Source organism: Thalia democratica, chromosome 6, assembly GCF_965202585.1.
Source record: "Thalia democratica chromosome 6, ktThaDemo2.hap1.1, whole genome shotgun sequence".
NCBI classification, from domain to species: Eukaryota; Metazoa; Chordata; class Thaliacea; order Salpida; family Salpidae; genus Thalia; species Thalia democratica.
Window position 1 is genome coordinate 11,640,309 of NC_139170.1, and position 21,981 is coordinate 11,662,289.

The 21,981-nt window shown below is 25.7% G+C and overlaps 2 protein-coding genes across 2 annotated transcripts; both read left to right on the forward strand.

The window, feature by feature from the left end:
* The first annotated feature begins 1,120 nt into the window (after positions 1-1,120).
* On the forward strand, positions 1,121-13,678 carry LOC145838292 (nuclear transcription factor Y subunit gamma-like). Its single transcript, XM_082945862.1, has 5 exons — positions 1,121-1,251; positions 2,850-3,041; positions 6,462-6,698; positions 9,786-9,929; positions 12,694-13,678. The coding sequence occupies exons 1-5, from the start codon at positions 1,144-1,146 to the stop codon at positions 12,901-12,903; spliced, it is 891 nt and encodes a 296-aa protein (XP_082801988.1). The 5' UTR covers positions 1,121-1,143; the 3' UTR covers positions 12,904-13,678.
* A 398-nt stretch (positions 13,679-14,076) lies between these two features.
* Positions 14,077-21,023, forward strand: LOC145837825 (ADP-ribosylation factor-related protein 1-like). Its single transcript, XM_082945276.1, has 5 exons — positions 14,077-14,196; positions 14,902-14,989; positions 15,807-15,971; positions 18,996-19,167; positions 20,079-21,023. The coding sequence occupies exons 1-5, from the start codon at positions 14,104-14,106 to the stop codon at positions 20,164-20,166; spliced, it is 606 nt and encodes a 201-aa protein (XP_082801402.1). The 5' UTR covers positions 14,077-14,103; the 3' UTR covers positions 20,167-21,023.
* The last annotated feature ends 958 nt before the right edge of the window (positions 21,024-21,981 follow it).

Consider the following 21,981-nt stretch of genomic DNA (forward strand, 5'->3'; position numbering starts at 1 on the left):
AGTAGATGAAATATATTTAAGTTAGTTATAGTTATTAATTGGTACTTTTTTGATTTTTTACTAATACTGCCATTATAATGGTGACTAAATCAGGTTTATGTATCTATCAGAACTATTGATAGTCTCAAATAGTTTATTAAAAGCTAGTATACTTCAGTGTTTACACTGAAAGTAATTTGATGTTTCACACCAATATTATGCTCTAATACTTGAAACTAGTAGTTTTGGACTGTCTTCATTAATGCAACTTGTTTTACAATAAGTTTTAATATAAACTAGTTTATTAAGTACCTTGCTATTTCTGATCAACTAAACCTAACTAGGTAAGCTTGTTTTACATGACCCCAAGGTAAAAAGTTTAAGAATGATTCTTGCAAAGCAAAAGTACGTACTTAAGTTTTTGCTATCAATAATCTAATGCTATATTTTTACTTTGTGCTACTATAAGTAAGAAATATACTACCTTTTTATTACTGCTGGAATTAAAAATAAAGAGTCATTTTAAAATTTATTGACTTGTTTTTCTAACAAATTATGGCAACATTTTCAAGACTAGTGTATTTTATTGTAATCATGTGAGACACAAAAATTTTAAACTTTGTGTTTCAAATACTTTCATAAGTAAATTGTATTTTATTTGTTTTATCAATTTAAAATTTTTTTTATGATCTTAAATTTTTCTAAGGATATATAACAATGAGTTTGCTGAAAAGTTTACTGTGAATTTTTTGTACGTTATTAAAAAATTATACATTTAAAATTAATGCTATATTGCTTAATTTTTTATAAAACTTGTTTTAATTTGTCAATGATTTTTTATAACAATAAAACCTGTTTAAAATTAACAAAATATGAACGAATTTGAACAACTTATTTCAAAAAAATAGCTTTAACTATCTTTTATAACTTATTTTTCTTTTTTGTTTTACATGTAATAAGACATTTTGTTGAATTTTCTACTGACTTTTACCAATGTGTAAAGCTTAATACTTTCATACGAATCTTACTACACAACTCTTGTTTGATTGAAATCAACGAGCATTCCGAAATCACTTGATATAATATTCTGATGCTTAAAATTTTAAAATTTTACGCTTTTCCAAATGAACAAACAGCCAAAGTTTACTTGAAAAACTAATTGAAATGTCAGCAAACAACAACAACGACGTCCCAGTGTTTCTCACCGCGCAACCTTCTCAGGTTGGCGCTGCCAAACAAACCGGAATATCTTTGACCACCACTTTGAATTCGGTGAGTGGAGTTGTTTTCAAATACTTACGTGTTTACTAATGATCAGGCTATTTGCAAATATTGATAATAGTTGCATAAATATTATGAAGACTAAAATTTACAAGGTCTTCAAGTAGGTGTTCAGCTGTAAGTTTTAAATAATTAGTAGTCTAAATATGCAGTAATAGAGTATAAACAACAAAATCATTGCTTTTTTTTTGTTTCAATTAAATGTTATATGTATATCTAAGCTGTGTTTTTTAATAATTTAATTTTCAAAGTTGACAGGGTTGCCACTTTACCTTGAAACCTGGAATTTTGAACAAAAATCATTGGAAAAACCTGGAATTTTAACAATTTTCACATGTTCAGTAGTAAAATTTCGATTTGACTCAAAAAGTCTATCTTGTATTTATAAATAAAAAATCTTTGTAATCATCAAATTTTTTTTTATTAAAAAACATATTTAAAGTAGCTTTACAGTATCTTTTCAATGTTTTTATACTATTTCACACAGTTTCTTACCTTAACTAACCTTTAAACTAGAAATAGTCCCAAAAATATGTACTTTTAGAAACCTGGAAGAAATTTGGAAAACCTGAAAAATTTTTTGAACAAACAAGTGGCAACCCTGGGTTGATTAGTTTTGAAAACGCTAAATATAATTTACTGAGCTTACTTTTATATATTAGTTGTTTAGTCTTAAAAAAAATACTCAGGGTTGCCACTTTACCTGGAAACCTGGAATTCGACAATTTAGGCAAAAATAACCTGGAAAAACCTGGAATTTGAGAAATTTTGAAAAAAAACTGGAAAAACCTGGAATCTTGATCAAAAAACCTGGGAAAACCTGGAATTTTTAATATTTTTAACATTTTCAGTACTAAAACTTCAACTTGACACAAAAAATCTATCATATAAATAAGATTTTTTTGTCATCATCAAAAATTTTTTTATTAAAAATCACATCTAAAGTAACTTTATAGCATCTTTTTAATGTTTTTGTACTATTAACACATCTTCTTTTATAGAAATTAGCTTAAAACTAAAAATAGACCCAAAAATGTTTACTTTTAAAAACCTGGAAGAAATTTGGAAAACCTGGAAATTTTTTTTAAAAAGCCAGTGGCAACCCTGAATACTACAATAATAAAAATCAGATAATAATTTGATTATTAACTAAACTTAACCTAAATTTGATACAAATTTAAACTTAAGACTATTATTTTGTGCAACTTAACAAATCCTATAAAATTTTTACAAATAGTTGGTACTATAAAACACAAGTTGTAAGAGACTATTGAAAGACCATTTTTAGATAAACAAAAATGTTTCGACAAGTTTATAAGATAAAAGCATGCATTTAAATCAGTTCACAATAAGGCTTTTTAACTACTTATCTAAATTAATTATCGGCACAAAAGAAATCCAATTATTTTAAAATCTCCTTGTAAACACAGTTTCAAATAAGCTTTTAATCTAATCGAGCTGTTTAAGAAGCTAAAGTGTTAATTCAAAAAGGTTTCTCATGAAATAAAACAAGCTGTCTTGGTTCGTGTAAGAAATCCAATTGAAAGTTTAAAAGTATCCGTTTAAATTTTCAACGCCTCATCAACCAGGTGTTCCAACCGACGCAGCAGCAGCCCCCACCGCCCACCGAGGCGCAGCTGATGCTGAGGGAGCTGTGGCAGAAGCAGATGCGCGACATCAAGAACCAGAGCCAGGCGTCGTTCAAGGTGCAGGAGCTGCCCCTCGCCAGGATCAAGAAGATCATGAAGATGGAGGAAGAGGTCGTCATGATATCCGCCGAGGTTGTTTGTTTATTTGTTTTCTTATTATATTTGTTTTCTTATTATATTTGTTTTCTTATTATATTTGTTGATCCGGTCCTTTTCATTCATGCTAGTTTTTATTTTAGTTCCAGTTAATTTTTTTTGTAAAACTTTTTATTAAAAAAAAAGTTGGCACTCCAATTAGGATTCATGTTTAATTATTTTTATTTCTATATATTATTTTAAATCATTTTGTAGTACATCAGTAACTAAGCTAAAGCTTCCACCACAATTCAAAAATTTTTTTATTATTTTAATTCCAGTTAATTTTTTTGTAAAACTTCGTTCATATTTCATTTAAAAAAAGTTTGGACTCAAATTATAATTCACATTTAATTTTTTTTTTTCTATATACTATTTTTAAATCATTTTGTAGTACATCAGTACCTAAGCTAAAGCTTCCACCACAATTCAAAAAAAATGTTTTTATACCTATTATGTGTAAAGGATAGAGGATGTGGTATTGTGTGAGAGGTCGGAACATTTTTGCTTAAAACTAAAATTATTTAATTTAGATAGTCTAAATATCAGTAAAGTTCAGTAATTTTCCACAAAAACAATAGAGAAAAGTAAATAATTTTTTTATAATCTTTATCTCATCTAAATTAACTACTGATTTCTACACTTTCTATTTGTAATGTTAATTAGGTAGTTTCCCTACGCCTCCCCACTAACAGACAATTTACTTTTAATAATTTTGTACTAATGTGTTTATATGTACCAAGTTATCGCCATTTATACCAAGCAAATAAGTTTAAACTTATTAATGAGTTTTTTTAATAATTTTAACTTTGTGTGGTACTTTGTTTATGTTTATTTTTGTTGAATCTAAATGTAATTTATTATTATTTATTATATTTATTATATTGTGTGTCCTGTTTAAGTGGCTCAGGTTTTGATGCCTGATTCCAACATTGCACAATAAACAATGTAATAACATAATAATAATTATAAGCTCAAATAATTTACTCCCCGGCTGACTCAGTCTAGTTGTATTTTTGCTTTTAAGAGTGGTTACCCTGTAATAAAGAACTGAATCTAGCTAGTATTTCAGAACATCTCCTCTTTAAATTTTAAAATTTATTCTGGCTTGCTTTGATGTTGGTATTTATTTAATGAGAATCTTAGATGAAGTTGTGATTTGAAGTCTGTTTCTTAGTTGGTATAAATATCATGTAAGTAGCAATATAGTTGGTAATACAACCAATAATAAAGGTTTTAGATAAATAACATATTTACTATTTTTAATGCTAACATTTGTTCTGTTTTACTGTGCTTTAAAGAATATAGTTTAATTATATATTTATGTTTTTGTTTACCTTTTTGTAACTTTAAGTTATATAGATAGTAAAGATGCATGCTAGGGGTTGAAGTAAAGTAAGGTAAAATGAAAATTTGTTGCATTAGTTTTAATCCTAGTATTAATGTTCAGTTAGTTTAATTCAAAATAATTTAAAAGTTTAAAAATCATAATATATTTTTCTTTAATATTTTTAATAAAAAAAGAACTTAACTATTTTAAAGAAGTAATTTATAAGGTATCAATGTATATAAGTTCATATGTTTTTGTTAAGGAAAAAAGATGTTTTGAGATTAAAAAATAGTAATAAATTTATGTATATTTTTATCGTATAGTAACAACTATATACCATAAAATGTAAAAAAAATATAAAGTAGTTGTATTTTGTCACATAAATTTATAAAATTAAAAAAAATATCGTGAGTTGTGAAGCTAATGTGTAAAAAAACTTCAAAAAGTATTTTTAAGTACCATACATGTAAAATTATTTAAATTACGTTTGTATCTGAGTAATAAAAATTGAGAAAATCAAATGATACTGAGCTTTTGTTTGACTGTAATTACTCATCATAATACATCAATATCAAAATACATAGAAAAAATATCGTATATAATTGAAAAAAAAAACACATAACTCATTTAAAAAAATATAATCTATGACAAATTCAAAGGAGACTTTTCAAAAAGTTTTAAATTTCAAAAACATTTGCTGTTTTTTGCCCTAATTGATGGTTAATTTTGTTATGGTGACTAGAATAAAGTTGAAGCTTTTCAAAAATTGTTGACCTTTACTATACTGAATGAGTTTGAATTTTGTGTATAATAGAATATAAGTTATTCTTTAAAAAACTTCCTTATTTTCTTATATTGTTATTGTCAATTTAACTTATAAAAAAGTACTTATAAATATTTAATATCAAACAGTGAATATTAAAAAATAAAGTTACTGAAATTATGCCCCTAATTAAAAAGTGATTGAGGCTTTTAAGTAAGCTTAACTTTAATTAAATTTAATCTTTAAAATAAAGTTGTTAACTTAAACTTAATGAATAACACAAACAGTTATTGTTTAATGAACGTTAAAATTATGTAATGTTAATATATTTTAAAAACAACTAAATCTTTAATTGAATGCTGTTATGTACTTCCATTATAAGCTCTAATAAAAAATATTTTTGATAATTAAGCTTTTGTAAGTTTCATCTTTATAACAGCAGTATAAGTTTTTAAATACATGCTTTTAAACCCAACCTTCTACAAATTGTGTGTGTTTAGTAGCTATATTCATTTTAATTTTACACCCTGTTTTTGTACATAGAGTTTTTTTATCCAAATAACTGTTTTTGATTTTTTGTGATCTTTCGCGTTTACTATAGTTTATTTAATGTATGTACAAATCTAAAACAGTACAAACTTTGACAATTCATAAACTAAAAAGCTATTTGAAACAGGAGCCAATGTTATTTTCCAGCACAATATTTATCACATTGACGACTCTTTACTTAATTTTTTTTTTATCTAATATGATATACTAAATATGCACACGGCTTTACATTAAACAACTATAATTAGCCTAGAGGTATTGTTGACAGGATTTTGTTCATTTGTTTTGTCATAGTTTATTAAACCATTGGATTAAAATCTGCATAAATCTGCCCAATGTTGTTTACTTGGTATGAGGTTTTTCTAAGTATTTAAAGTATTTAGTTTGATATATCATTATAAGATTTGTCTTTGTTAGTATGTATACACCAAATCTTTTAATAACTTAAAGTAGCATTAAGTAAATGAAAAATAAAAAACATGCAAAGAAATTTTTTACATTTGCCTTTGTTATAAATATATTTAACTAATAGATATATATATATATATAAAGGAAGGGTTTTTTTTTTGCAAATGCAGCTCAACTACCAACACCTTAGTTTTTAAACATTAAAGTAAATAAAAACAAAATTTTTGAAAACAGTAATATTTTTTTTTAATCCTGCTGCTCAAAAAAAAAAAACAAGATAAAACTTTCAAACACAAACACGTATTTTACCTCTCTAGCTATTGATATCAATTTATTTCCATCTCACACAACTGCAACTCCTCCGCAGGCGCCGATGCTGTTCGCCAAGGCGGCGCAGCTGTTCATCAACGAGCTGACGCTGCGCTCGTGGATCCACACGGAGGAGAACAAGCGGAGGACGCTGCAGCGGCAGGACATCGCCACCGCCATCAGCAAGTTCGACCAGTTCGACTTCCTCATCGACATCGTGCCCCGCGACGAGGTGGGCCACCAGCAGCCGCAAGGTGGGAAGAAGGACGGCAACCAGCTGCAGTACTTCTACCAGGTCGGTTTTGGTGTTTTGTAAGAAAAAGACAAGCAGAGATGCTTGGTTTTCATATTTTTCTGAAGTATTAAAAAGTAATAATTCTAAGAAGGAGTCTAAGCTCCAGCCTGAAAAAAAAAATATTGGTTCCAGTGTTTTTATCAGATGACAAGTTGCTTTGATTTCTATATAATATAAATATTGTTAAAAAAGACGAGCAAAGTTGTTTGACTAATTTTCTCAGATTAAAAAAACTATTCAATTTGTTAAAATTTTGAATTTTATAACGGTTTGCTTTCAGTACTCGTTTGTTCGGCTGTTGTTAGTTGTTTGTATGGTTAGAAGGAGACAAGTGTTTAATGGTTAGGGTTTGGTCGCATAATTTTTTTTTTTTATATATTTCATTTTGTCTGTATCGGTTTAGTTCAGTCAACTACTGATGAAAAGTCTAAACTCTTTGCTTAAATGGATAGATTGTTTGTAGTATGTTTATAAATCTTAGCGATAAACTAAAAAAAGTTTTATGTTTAAATAAAGCCTTTAAAAAAATTTGGAGACCAAACATGTTTTGCGCAGTTCTAAAGACTGAGTTATTGCTGGAAGTGTACCAGTTAGTTTAATTAGAAAATAAAAAAACAATTTAGTTGTTTAAAATAAGTTTCAAGAGTGCTCTGTATACTAAAACTTTTATAATAGAAATCTATATATGTAAAAAATAATTAAAGGTTATCAAAAAATGATACTCAATACACTTTTGCTAAAACAGCTAACTAAAGTTTATACTTATTTAAATATTTTATTAAAGTTATAATGTTTTTTAAATTCAGTCAATTTATATTTTTAAGTCAAACCAATAACTTATTTTGAGAACTTATATTTGTTTTTAACTTTAGCTTAAATAGCTTATTTCTAATAAGCTTGTATAATTACGTCACAATCAATTGAAAAATTAATTTTGATAACTCTTCTAAACAACAGTTTTTATTTTACTGTTGATAAGGGATTAAGTAATCTGAAAAACTTAAGGTATTTAAAATATTATAAACATAATTATATTAAGTTGCAAAGGTTTTCAATACAGATATAAAATAATTAAAATGCATTATATTATAAGTTGATATAAGGTTTTACTTTTATAATCATTTTACAAATAAAAGAAGTGTTATATTGTACTAAAACGATCAACAAAAGTTTAAAAAAACTTAAAATTGCTATAAAAGCTTCATTATAACAAAAAAGTTTTATAGTTTGTTAATAATCACAAAAATAAAAAATAATGTATGTAACAAAATAAAGTTACATCAGTAAAATTAAAAAATTACTGTATCCGAGTTTTATTTTAAAGTGTTTATACAGCTCAAATATGAATAGTCAAATAAAACTTGCTTACATTTTATAGGAGAATAGTTTTTAACAAGTTTATAAAACACAGTTTGTTCATTAAAGTGTTTAATTAAATGAAATTAAATATTGAATTTTCTCTATGAGTGTATATATATACTAAGGTATTTAGTATAGTATTAGCTTCTCTTTTTAAATTTTATGAAACAAAACACCAAAAATTGTTATTTTTTTATACATTCTACTACAATTTTCATATTGTATGTTAGTTTGTATCAAAATCTCGTAAAGCTGTTTGTATCTGGTCAAACAGTATAATTTAGTCTTTTTTGAAAACATGTTAAAAAGTGTTTTATATTTCCAAAAGCTCATTAAACTACAAATGGTTAATTATTTTGAAGTAGATTATACATTATAAAATACTACACCAAACTATATATTACAGTCTGATTTACAAATTTTGTTTGTCAACTTTGTTAAATTTTTAATTTTAAAACATAAAACTCAGTTATTTTATAAAATTAAAAGTATTACTTTTAAATTTTGAAGAAAAAAATATATGCGTAAAAACATTTAATTTTCAATTCAACTTATGGTGATTTAATAATACAAAAAAGTTATTACTCAATTTTTGTAACTTGATATGAATAACTTTTAAAGCAGCTTATAAGTTGGTTTTTATATAACATTTTATTTTTTAAATGCTTTTTAATGTATAAGATAAAGAAAAGTCATGTAAGATTATTCTTGAAAAAAAATTTCAAGTCGTTTTAAAATTTAAAAAGTCTGCTAAAAAAATGTATTAAAAAATTGTCTATAACCATAAAACAAGATGTTTCTATAACTTATAAAAATAGTTCTTTGTTTTTTAAACTTAAGCTTAATTTTATAAAAATAAAAAGTACTTCAGTGCCCCTCGTTTGTATTGAAATATAATGTATTGCAATTAATTTTAACTTTCAATGCTTCGTGAAGTTTTTATAATTATTTTATTTTTTGTAAACATTATCACTAAATATATGTAAAACTTAGACTCCATTCTAAATATAATGAAGTTTTCAAAAAGATTAATATTTTTTTTGTTGTCAAAAATTCATTATCATCAGTTAGAAGTCCGCAAATATTTTGCACTTAGCTCAAGTTATAAATCTTAGGTCACATAAACAAACATGTGGGTATTTAGAGAACTACTAATGATAAATACTCGTGGTGTGTGCTTTTAGCTAAATATACATCAGATAATGCTGTTATAAATTAGAACAAAGTATAATAAAGTATTGAAAATTCTAAATGTAAGCCAACTTTTATACCAAACACTAGAAAACTTGTCACACATGAGTAGCGAAGAAAAGACTTGTGTAAAAAAACTAAATTGAAAATTTTATATACTTTATTTATTATGTATGAAAAAAGATCTTAAAGTTGTAGAACTGAAAAAAAAAACTGTCACTATTTTATTTTAGGTTTAAAAAGAAGCCTTAACTAATAATACTTAATCCGATCCAAAAAATGACCAGCATTTAAAGCCTGACTTTAATTTAAAAATTACAGCAACATTTAAAATATGTCATAAAAGTATTTCATAGCAGCGTACTTTTTAATTTTATGTTTTTTTATTTTAATGAATATTTCTTGCTAAAATATTTTATTAACATCGATAGTTTTAATTTTTATATAAATTTTCTTATTGTTATTCACAGTTTTTCACCCTAAAATTTCAAGTTGTTTCAAATTTTAAATACTGAATTAACACATAATAATTTTCAGGTACCAACCCCACAAAGAGTTTCTACTTCGACGTCTAACAGCAGTACAGGTGGTGGCGGGAACAAGTTGATCCAAATTCCGCAGAACGCGGTCGTTTTGACACCCCAAAACACTTCGACTACAACTTCCAGTGGCAACTCACAAGTAATTTTTATATGGAGTTTTTAAAATTCATTTTAAAATGACACATTGTCGTAACTTGTTTAGTTTAAGTCTATAAAACAGTTGAGTTGTCTGAAAAATCTACAACATGTAATACAAATCAGTTTAAATGTTTTTTAAGTTTGTAAGTTTATTTAAAAATAAAGATAATTTAGCCCTATTAAGTTAGAAGTTTTTAATATTTATGTGAGTATTCTACAACTAATGATTTTCATTGTTTTCTTTTTATACCAATATTTTCCTTGCTTTATTATAAAAACATTAAATAATTAAAATTTATACTAAAAGAGTAAATAAAAAATCATCATAGCAAGGTAAACACGTTTAAGAATCAGCTAAAAAAAACTCTGATTGATCAAACTGCTTCAAAATAGATTTCAAAATTTCTGCCAGAGCCGAAGTTCTCGCAATTTAAGTAACAGTTTTTCAATGTGTTCATTTCACAATTCATTCAAATATACTAAAAATACCACTTTTTTTCTAAACAAAAAAAAATTTAGCATTAGTCTGCTCTTGTACTTGATTAGAAACAAAAAAGTCTTTTATTTAACACTAATATATTTCAACGAATTTTCATCAGTGTTATACAATTTTAACAAAATTTAGAAATTTTAAACTTATATAGCCTTATAATTGCATCAGAAGTAACTTAATTAAGCAAAAAAAAACAGAAAAGTAATTAAAATTCTAAATAAACATAATTATGTATAATATGAGAGCACTAACTAGCTAAAGAAGGATAATGAATAATCAAAATCTTTCTGCTTACATAACTTTGGTTTATTTAAATAAATGTATATGGCTTCAATTTTGACAAGGTTAAAAATTATTGTTACAACTTTGATATTTTAAATTTTTTTTTATTTATAACTTTCTCCACAAATTATACTTTCAACTAAAGGTTCTGATACTAAAGATCTATCATTGCATTTGAAGTTGCTATACTAATTGTATTTGGCTGATTTCAATATGTTCTCTTACAAACTTGAAATGTGCTCTTTAATTTTGGTTTCAAGGTGCCTATATGTTTGACCAACAACATTCAAACGTGTAAACTACGCAATTTTTATGTTTGTTAAATATGAGGTCTTTACCTCTAGGACTCAAAACAGAACTTGATGAAGAATAATAAAAAAATATTTTAAATCTGATTCAGTTGTTTTATTGTTTAAAAAGTTAGTTGGTACTAATTAGAATAATCTATGACAAAAATAGATATAGATATTTTATTGAAGTGATATCATTTACAGTTCACAATAATTTTTCCAAAGATACTTTATTTGAATAAGTTAGTTTATTTTTAAGTTTTTGTTTTAAATGTTAATTGTTTAAAAGTTCTTTACTTGTACTAGTACTATTATTTCAATCTTTACAAACTTTTGGAAGTTGTCTTATAAACCGCTAAACTATTTTTAGGTTAAAAATGTTTTTAGTTAAGTAATTAAGTAAACTTTCTAAGCCATTTTGACATAAGATAAATGTACCGCTTAGGTAGTATTATAGTATTTTAATACATTGAAAAAACTTCCAAGTACTTAAAATAAGGTTGCCACACACTCAGACTAACTAGGGGTTATTAAATTCTCAAAAATCTTAAGCTAGTTTGTTTTTTATTTCAGACATTTCAAGAATTAAGGCTACTTGAGCTAGTTTTAATAATGCTTTATAACACTCAGACTACTTTTTGTTCGTTTTTTGATTTAAAATTGATTATATTTGAAGTACTTTGCTATTTTACAGTTAAGTTATGTTGTACTATATCATTTTTGTAACTTTTTTTTTTAACAGTGTTGATTATATTTATTAGGTAAGTTTTTTTCTAGTTAAAATAGTTATATTTGTCTTAAACATGGCACTCAAAAAGTTAAGAATAACCATAAATACTACTACAAGTATGTCTAGACTAAAAACATTTGTAGCAAATCAACATAAACAATAATATCAATAATATTATAACTATAATCAACATAGCCTCAAATATTATAAGTATGCAAATGAAATATAATAAAACTTGTTGACATTATATACCAATTACCCACCCATGCAACTTATTTATATTTTAGGTTAACCATTTTCTTTAAATTTGAAAGTGAAATAGGATATAGCCTTTGTTTTTTAGTTGTTAGGTATTTCATTTCAAACTCAAGGTTGCCACACACTCAGGCTAGTTCGTACTCAAGCTAACTCTTAATAGTTTAAAATTATTAATAACTCTTCAGCAATTTAGTATAGTTTGGTTTTTTGTGAAACTTCTTTAAAAATCTCTGCCCAGACTGACAAAAAATAATGCAAAGTATATAATGTAGATAATACTCATTAAAGATGTATTTGTAATTGCATGACATGTTATAATTTGTTAATTACAATGAAAATCATAACTAGACTAATTATGCCTACTTTGGGTACTTTTTTACTACAAGTATTTTTCTGTGTACATTAAATTCACATTAATTAAAGTAGAGAGAATTAAAATCGAAATGATGTAATAACATAATATTCACACTGATTAAAAAAATTGGGGAATCTCATAAACTCACGCTTACTCTGGCTAGTTCTTGGTCACTCGGAGTGAATTTTTTGCCTCAAAGAACGGCAACCTTTAGAAAAACAATTAAAATTACTTTCATTTAAATTTTACACGTATGAAAAAACCAAGCTTTTGTTCATTTATGCGACATTAAGAGGCAATCACCTCTTTAAACCGGCCGCTTAACCTTCTCAAGTCACCAACGTTCGTTCACCACAGATGCAGACGGTGCAGGTGGTGCAACCTCAGCAGGAGAAGCAGCAAGCGATATCGATCGACCAGCTGCAGCAGTTCATCAGCAGCAGGGGCATCAGCGCCAACGAGATATCGCAGATACAGATCACCGCCGACGGCCAGCTGCAAATCGTCAAGAACCAGCAGCAGAGCTCCTCGGCTCAGAGAAGCGACCTGCAGTTTGATTTGAACTGAAAGTTGCGTGTGAGATGTTTTGAAGAATTGTTTTATGCATAATGCGTTCGGCATTCGGACTTTTTTGACGAATGAAATGTGTTGTTTTGATGTTTGTAATATAGGAGTTTAGTTTACTACAGCTACAATAAAAATATTTTTAAATATTTTTGAAAAGTTTTTCATTTATCATTTTTAGTTTTAGATACAATATGTAGTGAATAAAAAGTAAAAGTTTTTGTGTTCATTATTGGTGCATCATTCTTTTAGCGTAAGTAGTTTTTTGTTACAAATTTTAATAATTCCAAACTCACATACATAAAAAGCTAAGTTATGAAACTATAAATAAATGAGATATCCTTATTAAAAGTAACTTTTAAAATAATTTGAACTTTTTATTAAATTTACAACTTACAGTTAAAAAAAATTTGAGATAAGTATCTCATTTTAGGTAAAGGCTATCTAACAGTTTATTTTTGCAATTGTGTATAAAAAATGCATTTTACATGTTTTTCTATTAAGTTAACCCTAGTTACGTAAGAGATTTCCTCAAAACTAACCCGAAAATGTTGCGCTCTACACCTTTTATTATACTTTATTTTTCGCTTGAGTAAATTGTTAACTTGCTATTTCTTAACATTTTAAAATTTTACAAATTAAAATAAATAGAAATTCATTGTGTTGTTTATTTGGTGCCAAGTTTGAACTATAGTTATCAACTCAATCGTTCTTATAAAAAAATTTCTAAATTTTTATTTAATTTTTAAACTACAAAAGTAGTTTTTAACTATTCTATTCAAGCACATTAACTATTCTATTATATAGTTTACCAAATTAAATTTAAACTTGATTATGTTGTTTTTTAATTAAATAATTAAAATAACTTATGTCATATAGTTATTCTAGTATTTTTAGTAGAATTTTTTCTTTTCTTTCTTGAATTTGTTTGTTTAGTTAAATTATATCTTCAATTTTGTAGTCATACACTTTCTACAGTAAAACAAAGGATACTAGTATTAATTTGCATCGTGATGATTTCTTATGTTATACTTTTTAAGTAGAAACAAGTTTATGCAAACATTAAAGTTAATATTATTGGTAATGATAAATTTAAAATTAATTTGCACCATTAGGTTTGTTTCTCGTTTAGTACAAAATTCTGGTTTGTTTGAATATTATATTTGTTTGTTTTGTAGTTTTTTTTTGTAAAGTTCAAAGCAAATGTACACACTTTTATCCGGACTGTGGAAGTACGCGTTTCAAAAGGATGAATTTTTCATTCTCATACTAGGACTTGACAATGCAGGAAAAACTGTTAGTTTATTAGTTTCCTAAAAATAATTTTTTTTTTTGATTAAAGTTCACTTAGTTTAAACCAAAAAATCTAGTTGTATGGTTTCAAAGTTAGATTTAAGTGGTTAAAAGTTTAACTTTCTACTTTAATGAATTAAAGTTTTCAATTAGGTAATGAAAACTGAACTTCCAACAAATTCCTGCTTAAAATAAATTTCCAAAAGTTTACTTACGAAACAGTAATATTTTGCGCCTTAAAAAAATTATTGGTTTCAAACTCAGCTAAAGTTTATTTTCAATTGTCAGCTTATAAGTTATAGTAAGCTACAGAAAAGGCCAAAATATTAACTTTTAAAAAATATTAAAAAAAAAACTTAAATAAATACAATTAGTCTAATTTTATTTAACACAAGTTAATTTTTTTAAGTTAACAAAAAGTAATTTATAACAATCAATTATTTTTCTAGTTTGTAAATTGTTTGTATCTTACTGCACTTAATTTAGTTTAATTTGTGACAAACATGGTATAATAAGCTAACACAGCGATAAAATACCATAACTAGTATACTACCAATTTATTCTATACAGCAAAATATATTTGAAATGTATATTTAAGTTTTTAAACAAATACATTACAAAGTCAACTACCTTTTTACTAACAAGTATTTTTTTAGTACTCGAGGTTATCATTTTAATTATATATATATTAAATAAATTTCTTCACAGACGTTCTTGGAACAAACTAAAACCAGGTTTATTAAAGATCATAAAGCAAAAAATTTGAATAAAATTACGGCCACTGTGGGATTAAATAGTTAGTTTTGTTTATCTATTAGTTTATTTTTCGAAATACTTTAACTTTATGACTTAGTACTTGTAAAAACAAACTTTAAATAGTTATTAGCTTAGAATTAAAAGAACATAAGATAAACTTTATTGTTCAGCTGTTTTACTTCAGATATATTTTTATTTTTATTAGGTTTTATTAGTTGTTTAATGTTTAGTTTTTAAACTTAGTACAACTTTTTATTTAAAAAATTAGCGTTCAAACAGTTTGTTTTTTTTCTAATAAAAGCATTTTCTACTTGTGTGTAAGTGAAATTCTGTAAATGTTATCATATTATTTTACTTGTTTGTTAGTTATCTGCTAAGTTTTTTTATCAAAATAGTTAATGAAATTTTTCCAAATAAGTTAGATAATAATGACGAATTTCAGATTATAATTTTATAGTTGTAAATATACTTAAATGTTTTTAATGTTGGGATCTTTAACAAAAACAGTTTTGAAAACCAAAAATTTCGAATGTTAATTCCACTTCAATTATAAACCTAATATGTAGATTTTAAAAATATTCTTAAGACTAATTAAATATTTCAAAAAAAAAAAAAATAAAACTTCTAAAAATACTTGAATTAGTTTAAAATAATTTCACCCTTGTATAGTGCATTATAAAAAGGTATCTGTATCGGAACTAAAACAGCTATCTATTGTTTTTCCCAAACTTATCTTAATATATTTTTCTGTTTTTGAATTAAAAAAAATAATCAAAATAAGTAGCTGTGTCGATATTAACAGACCTAAAAAAAACATAAGTGCTTAAAGTACAAAAGCATCTTGTTAACAATTATAGTCGGCAAGATAGACATCGGGAGTTCGAGGTTGATGTTTTGGGACTTGGGCGGGCAGGAAGACCTGCAGAGCTTGTGGGACAAGTACTACGCTGAATCGCACGGCATCATATACATCATCGATTCCGCTGATAAGGAGAGGCTGAACGAGTCTAAAGCCGCGTACGGTTCGTAAATTGCTGTTTACATACTTGTGTTTATGAATTCATGTAAAAAAGTTTTGTTGCACTTAAATTTTTTTTAGTTTGTTTATGTAAGTTTTACCATTTAGCTTTTACTAATGTTAAGATACTTAGTAGTGTTTGAAATGTAAAGTATTTGCTTATTGATTATTCAATAATTTAAAAATGTTCCTGTTGGTGTATAGTTATAAAAGTTTATGATACAATTATAATTATGTTATACTTTTAAACTAGTATTCTACATCTCTCACTAAGGTGTAGAAGGTGTATTGATTAAAATGGCTAGAAATTATATTTGTACACTTTAAGCAGTTTGTATTCAGTTTTGCTTAATATTTTTGTACAAATAAATATATAATAATGTGGTAAGTTTTTTTTCTGCTATTAGTTGAAACTTGCTTAAGAAGAAAATAAATTTGTAGATTCCATTAAATCTGATGGTATTAATAGTTACAGTATAAGTTTTATGTTCCATCATTTAAATTATCTAAGCGAAAATTATTTGACTTTATTGTGATATATAATTTATTAATGAATATTGAAAATAGTTTGATTAGAGTTGATTGTAGAAAAAAAAGTTTAATTGAATTATATATAATGATGTTTGTGGTAATCCTATAGGAATTTTCTGCGGTTTCCAGGCAATTATAAAAATTTATATATATTTAATTGCTGAGGAGAGTAAGATAAACCACATACATGTTTGTTATTTGTTTACATTTTTTGCACATTGAGCGGCTTTGACACTCACACTTTTACAGTTATACAAGCTTGTAAATAAGAACTCTCTATAATTATATTCTTCATCATATAAAATAATTTATTTTTTCTACATATGATAAATTTTAGACAAAGTTAGAAACACATTATATTTAGTAATTTTAGGTCATAAAGTAAATAATATTAAGAAAAATTATGATTTAGTTTTTAAAAAGGTTATAATGTTTTTGTTAGTTTAGATAAATCGAACTCACTTAAAGATTTAATTTTTGTATTTTTAATTCTAAAGTTTTATGACTGTTATGACTAGTTCTAAAAGATGAGTAGTTTAAAGATTTTTCTAGATTAAAAAGTTTTGAAAACATATTAAATGATGAATAAAAAAACTTAAGCTACTTAATTGGAACTTTATATACCTTTAACTACTCCTACATTATAAAAGAATTTCATTTTTATTACAATGAAACTATGATTAAGTGTGTTGACACAAGTAAATTTTCATAAAAACTTTTAATGTGAATAAAATAGTCGATGGAATAAAAAGCAAAGCCAGAAAGTAAAATGTATGTCTGGTATACATGCTTTATAAATTAGTGAGTAAAGAAGTTTGTTTCTACACAACAACAGAAAAATTTATAAAGTCGAAAATGAATGATCTTTACTGTTACTAGTTGCTTTATTTCTTCAAATATTGATTTTTTAAGTCTTTTACTTCTGTTATATGTATTTTTATAAGCAGTCTAATAATAACATATAATATGAGTATTTACTACATCTATTGAATGATTGCCTGTCTAAACTCGTGATAGATTGAATAAATGTTTTCTTTTATCAAAAAAAACATTTGGAAACTAATAATTTTTTTTCTTAAGATTACGTTTTTTAATATTTTTGTATATTTTCTTTTTCCTAAGTATGAATTTAAGAAGGCTTTAGATAGCACAAAGATTACAACTACTTTAAACTAAAAAAAAAACAAAAAAAAAATTACAGTTTGATTAGTTTTTTAATTGATAAGTATAGTAGTTTTAAATAAAAGTTTTGTATTTTTTGTAAAATTTAAAACTACCAACACATATATTTAGTATGGCTTTTAAATTACTTAAAAATTATAGCATATCCTGTTTGCTAACAAGAAATTTACTTCAATTTTCTTAAAGTGAAAAAAAAAACTTAATTTGTAGTTTCTAAACAATAATCGAAGTATAACCAAAACTTTTCGTCATACTTTATTACAACAGAATTTAGCATAACAAAGCTTTATAAACGTATTTTATTTATAAATATTGTTGTTCTAGTTATTATTTTTTTTCAATGGAGTAAGTTAAAGTTGAGAGTTTATTTTTAATTCTATAACTGTAATGTTTTTGTAGAATGTTTAGACTTTTTATTTTTATAACTACCAATTAAAACAACTTACATACTATTTAAAAAAATTCCATTTGTATTTTAATGTTAATAAAAGTAAAATGCTAATTCATATGCAAACTTATAAAATTACCATTTAATATTTTTTGTTTGATTTAATCTACTAATTTGAGACTGAAGAAAACAAATATAAAATTGATGCAAATATTTTAAGGTTAATTTATTGAATATGACATCTCTGTAAAATATTTAGAAATAAATCCCGTTTGCCACTTAAAATTGTTAAAGTTATAAATGTTTAAAATAACTAGTAAATCTAAAGTAGTACTTTGTCTTTAAATATATGAAATTTTTATCACCAGTCTTAAACCTAAAATAATAACCAATAGTCAATATATAACTGAAAATCGTAAAATTAATTTGGCTACAATTTTTCATGCTCTAAATTAGAAGTGTTTAACAATTTTTATTTCGTTGTTCTAAAAAAATTTTGTAGTTGATGTTTAAAACGCTGTGCAAATCTAAACAAACCAGTCCTTAAGTTAGTATATTATAATTAGTTTCGTTTATAGACTGCAGAAACTAGTTTTATGTGAATTTTGTATGTTAAAAAATACTATATATTATTATAACACAAGATGCTTCCTAAATTTTAATATAATTTTTTTTCATGACAACTGATAAGCATTTTAAAAACGTTCTCTTACAAATAAACTCCTTTTATTGACAAAAACTACAAATCTTAAATAACAAAATTAAACACCAGAATTTTTTTATGTTTTGCACTCGATGTTCAAAAAAATCCAAATTTTTCAACGGGTATATTTATCAAGTTGTCCAATTGAAATACGTTTAAATCCTTCCTTGTAAATTTCTGTGTTTTCATTTTATAAAAAAAATTGTGATTTTAACAAACAACAGACAAGATGCTGGAGAGCGAGCACCTGAACCGGGTGCCGCTGCTGATCCTGGCTAACAAGCAGGACGTGGAGGGGTGCATGACGGTGCTGGAGGTGAAGCAGGTCTTCCACGACAACTCCCTCACCATCGGCAGCAGGGACTGCATGATCAGGCCCGTGTCCGCTCTCACCGGGTTTGTTGTTTGCATGTTGATTACACAGTAATCTGAAGGTTGAGTTATATTGTTGTTGTTTGCGTGTATAGGGGACACGTTCAATATCCACCGCGATCAAAATCCACCCGGTCGAATTCGAGAACCGCTTAACGATCGAGGGTAAGGGGTAAAGGTTTAAGTGAAAAAAAAAAGCGAAATATATGTAAAATAAGATAAAAGGTAAAGAAAAAAAATCGGGTGGATTTTGAACGCGGGTGGATTTTGGTAGTACACCATACAATATTGTTGAATTAAATTTTTAAACACATTTCAAAAACGCGAACCCAGCAAAGTCCTGGCTTGGTAAACTGGAACTTCCGCAGCCTGTTATGCTCATAGATATTTGTTTGTTTGATTTATGCTTTATCAAAAGTAATGTCTTTTGTTTTAAGTTGTCCGTAGTACTTTTAGTTGTCATGTAAATGGTCACCCTGGTCTTTTGATAAAAAGGAGTGAAATTGCCCATGTAAAATGATTAAGGCTTTAAAACAAAAAATTTTGTTTATGTCGTCACTTAAATTTTTCTTTATAATTTTCGTTTATCTTTTTAACATGGTTCAGTTTGGTCAATAACCGAATTTTATCACTTATTTTACGGTTTTTTTTTTTAATAAACAAAAAGTTTCTAGATTAATAATGTAAATTCAAACAACAGTTTACAGTGCTCAAGTTTATGTTTTGCACTTGATGTTCCAAAAAATTAAAAATTCAAACTTTTTCAACGGGTATATTTATCAAATCTAAAACTATAGTTCAATTGAAATATGTTTAAATTTTTTGTTAAACGTTTATATGTTTTTATTTTATAAAAACCTTTACTGTGCATTTACTAAACAATTAAGAATAAAACTCTATTGTTCAATTTATGCACTACTATTTAATACGCACAGTCAAGGTGTGAACGAAGGAATTGAGTGGATGGTGAAATCAGTCGAACAAAATCCGTACCGACCCGCCAGACAAAACGCGGTCACGTGATTCTCTCGTTTTGCTCTCTCTCGCTCACAGTGATCTCTCTCGTTATTTAGTCATTTCAATTTTTTATCTTATGTTGCCTTTTGCCAATGTATCCGCTTATTATTTAGTTATGCTTAAGTATTTTTAAATTTTAAAGGTGAGCATATGTTATTTAAATGCTTTAATAATTTGTAAATACCTTTGCTGGAGCTATAAGAGATGTTGTATATTTTTTAAGTTAAAAAAATAATAAATATAAAATACATCAAACACTTCAAGCAATTAATTTTTATTTTCTCAATGCTTTAAAGCTTACTTACTTACTCTGTTTTTTTTTAAATGCAAAATCATTCTTAAAGAAGTGCATTCATTGGCAAAAGAATAACTAAGAATAGAATTGTAAATTAACTATTTACACAAAGTTTTTGTTTTTGCGGTGCATATATAGTGGATAATGAATGACCAAAACTTTTTTGTAATATTATATTTAAGTATATTTCACTGTCTTATGTAAAAAATTTATACCTATACTTTATTTTAGAATGCTAACATTAATTTAAACGGTAGAGTATATCGTAAACTATTATATTTTTATTTTGTAAACTTATTTTTTCTATGATAAAATACTTTTAGATTGACTTTTCATAGTAAGTACTATAACAGTCTTAATTATACACTAACATTTTTATAGTAAACTAACTACCCAATACATTTCTGCAATTAATACTAAATATTTGCTTTGTCACTATTCTAAGGTATTTTTATGATGTGTGTCTAAGATTCATAACATAATTAATACTTTTACACAATATCAGTATAAATCTGAAAAAAACTTGATGGCAATATTTTACTTTTTTTTTTTAAAGTTTTGTTTTATAAACGGAATAAAGTGCCAATATATTTTTTTGTTTTCTAGTTTTGTATTTAAATATGTTCTCATTGAAATAAATGAACATAATATTTATATCCCAATGTTTAATATGTGTAGAATTAGTTTTTTAAAACTTTTATACTTTATAATGATTTCATTGTTTAAAGTTTGTATTCAAAGAAAAATTTGTATTTATTGGTTTAAAACATATAGTCGAAAATTATAAGCATAGTATAACAAGTATCAAAAAATATACTAATATTTAAACTGTAAGCCTTGAGTAAAGATAATCATTCAACCATAGATTGAATAAGTACATTAGTTTACTTATAATTGTTGAAATAAATTGTAGTAGTAATATTTAATTTATCGAGTTAAAACTTTAAAATTTTATATTTACTGTAATTTAGTCATGATTCAAAATATTGCTACTAGTAAAAAATGGAGCAGATAATCCTCAATTGGAAAATACGTTTATATTGTTTTGAATTAGCAGACTAAAGGTAATTACTCAATACCAAAAATTGCATGTTACTAAATTTTTAATAAAAACTGATATTTTTGGGCTACGTTTACAGAAAACATGAAATTTTCAATGTACAGAAATGTGTCAACCTCAAAAATAATGTTGTTGGTAAATACGTAGTTTTGTTGGTGTTTTTCGGTCAAACTGTGCAAGGATAGTCCAACACACGTGTTTGCAATAGCCGACTGATTTTAATAAACTACTTTAATATATTAATCATAAACTGTAGCAGGGTTGCCACTCGGTCAGGTAAAGTCAGGAAAAAATGGGAGGTTTTGAAAAAAAATCAGGAAAAGTCAGGAAATTTGATAAAATTAAAAAAAAAAGTCAGATTTTGTCAGTTTAAATTTACAAAATTCCTTGTTTTCCAAAGCCGTCAAACAGTAAACATTAATTAAAAGTCCTATATAGTCAGAAAAAAAATTCCAAAATTTTCCTA

Coding starts and splice junctions, on each gene's coding strand:
- LOC145838292 (XM_082945862.1), top strand. CDS start 1,144: ATGTCAGCAAACAACAACAACGACGTCCCAGTGTTTCTCACCGCGCAA. Junction 1,252..2,849: donor TGACCACCACTTTGAATTCG/GTGAGTGGAGTT, acceptor CTCATCAACCAG/GTGTTCCAACCGACGCAGCA. Junction 9,930..12,693: donor CTTCCAGTGGCAACTCACAA/GTAATTTTTATA, acceptor CGTTCACCACAG/ATGCAGACGGTGCAGGTGGT.
- LOC145837825 (XM_082945276.1), top strand. CDS start 14,104: ATGTACACACTTTTATCCGGACTGTGGAAGTACGCGTTTCAAAAGGAT. Junction 14,197..14,901: donor TTGACAATGCAGGAAAAACT/GTTAGTTTATTA, acceptor ATTTCTTCACAG/ACGTTCTTGGAACAAACTAA. Junction 15,972..18,995: donor CGAGTCTAAAGCCGCGTACG/GTTCGTAAATTG, acceptor AACAAACAACAG/ACAAGATGCTGGAGAGCGAG.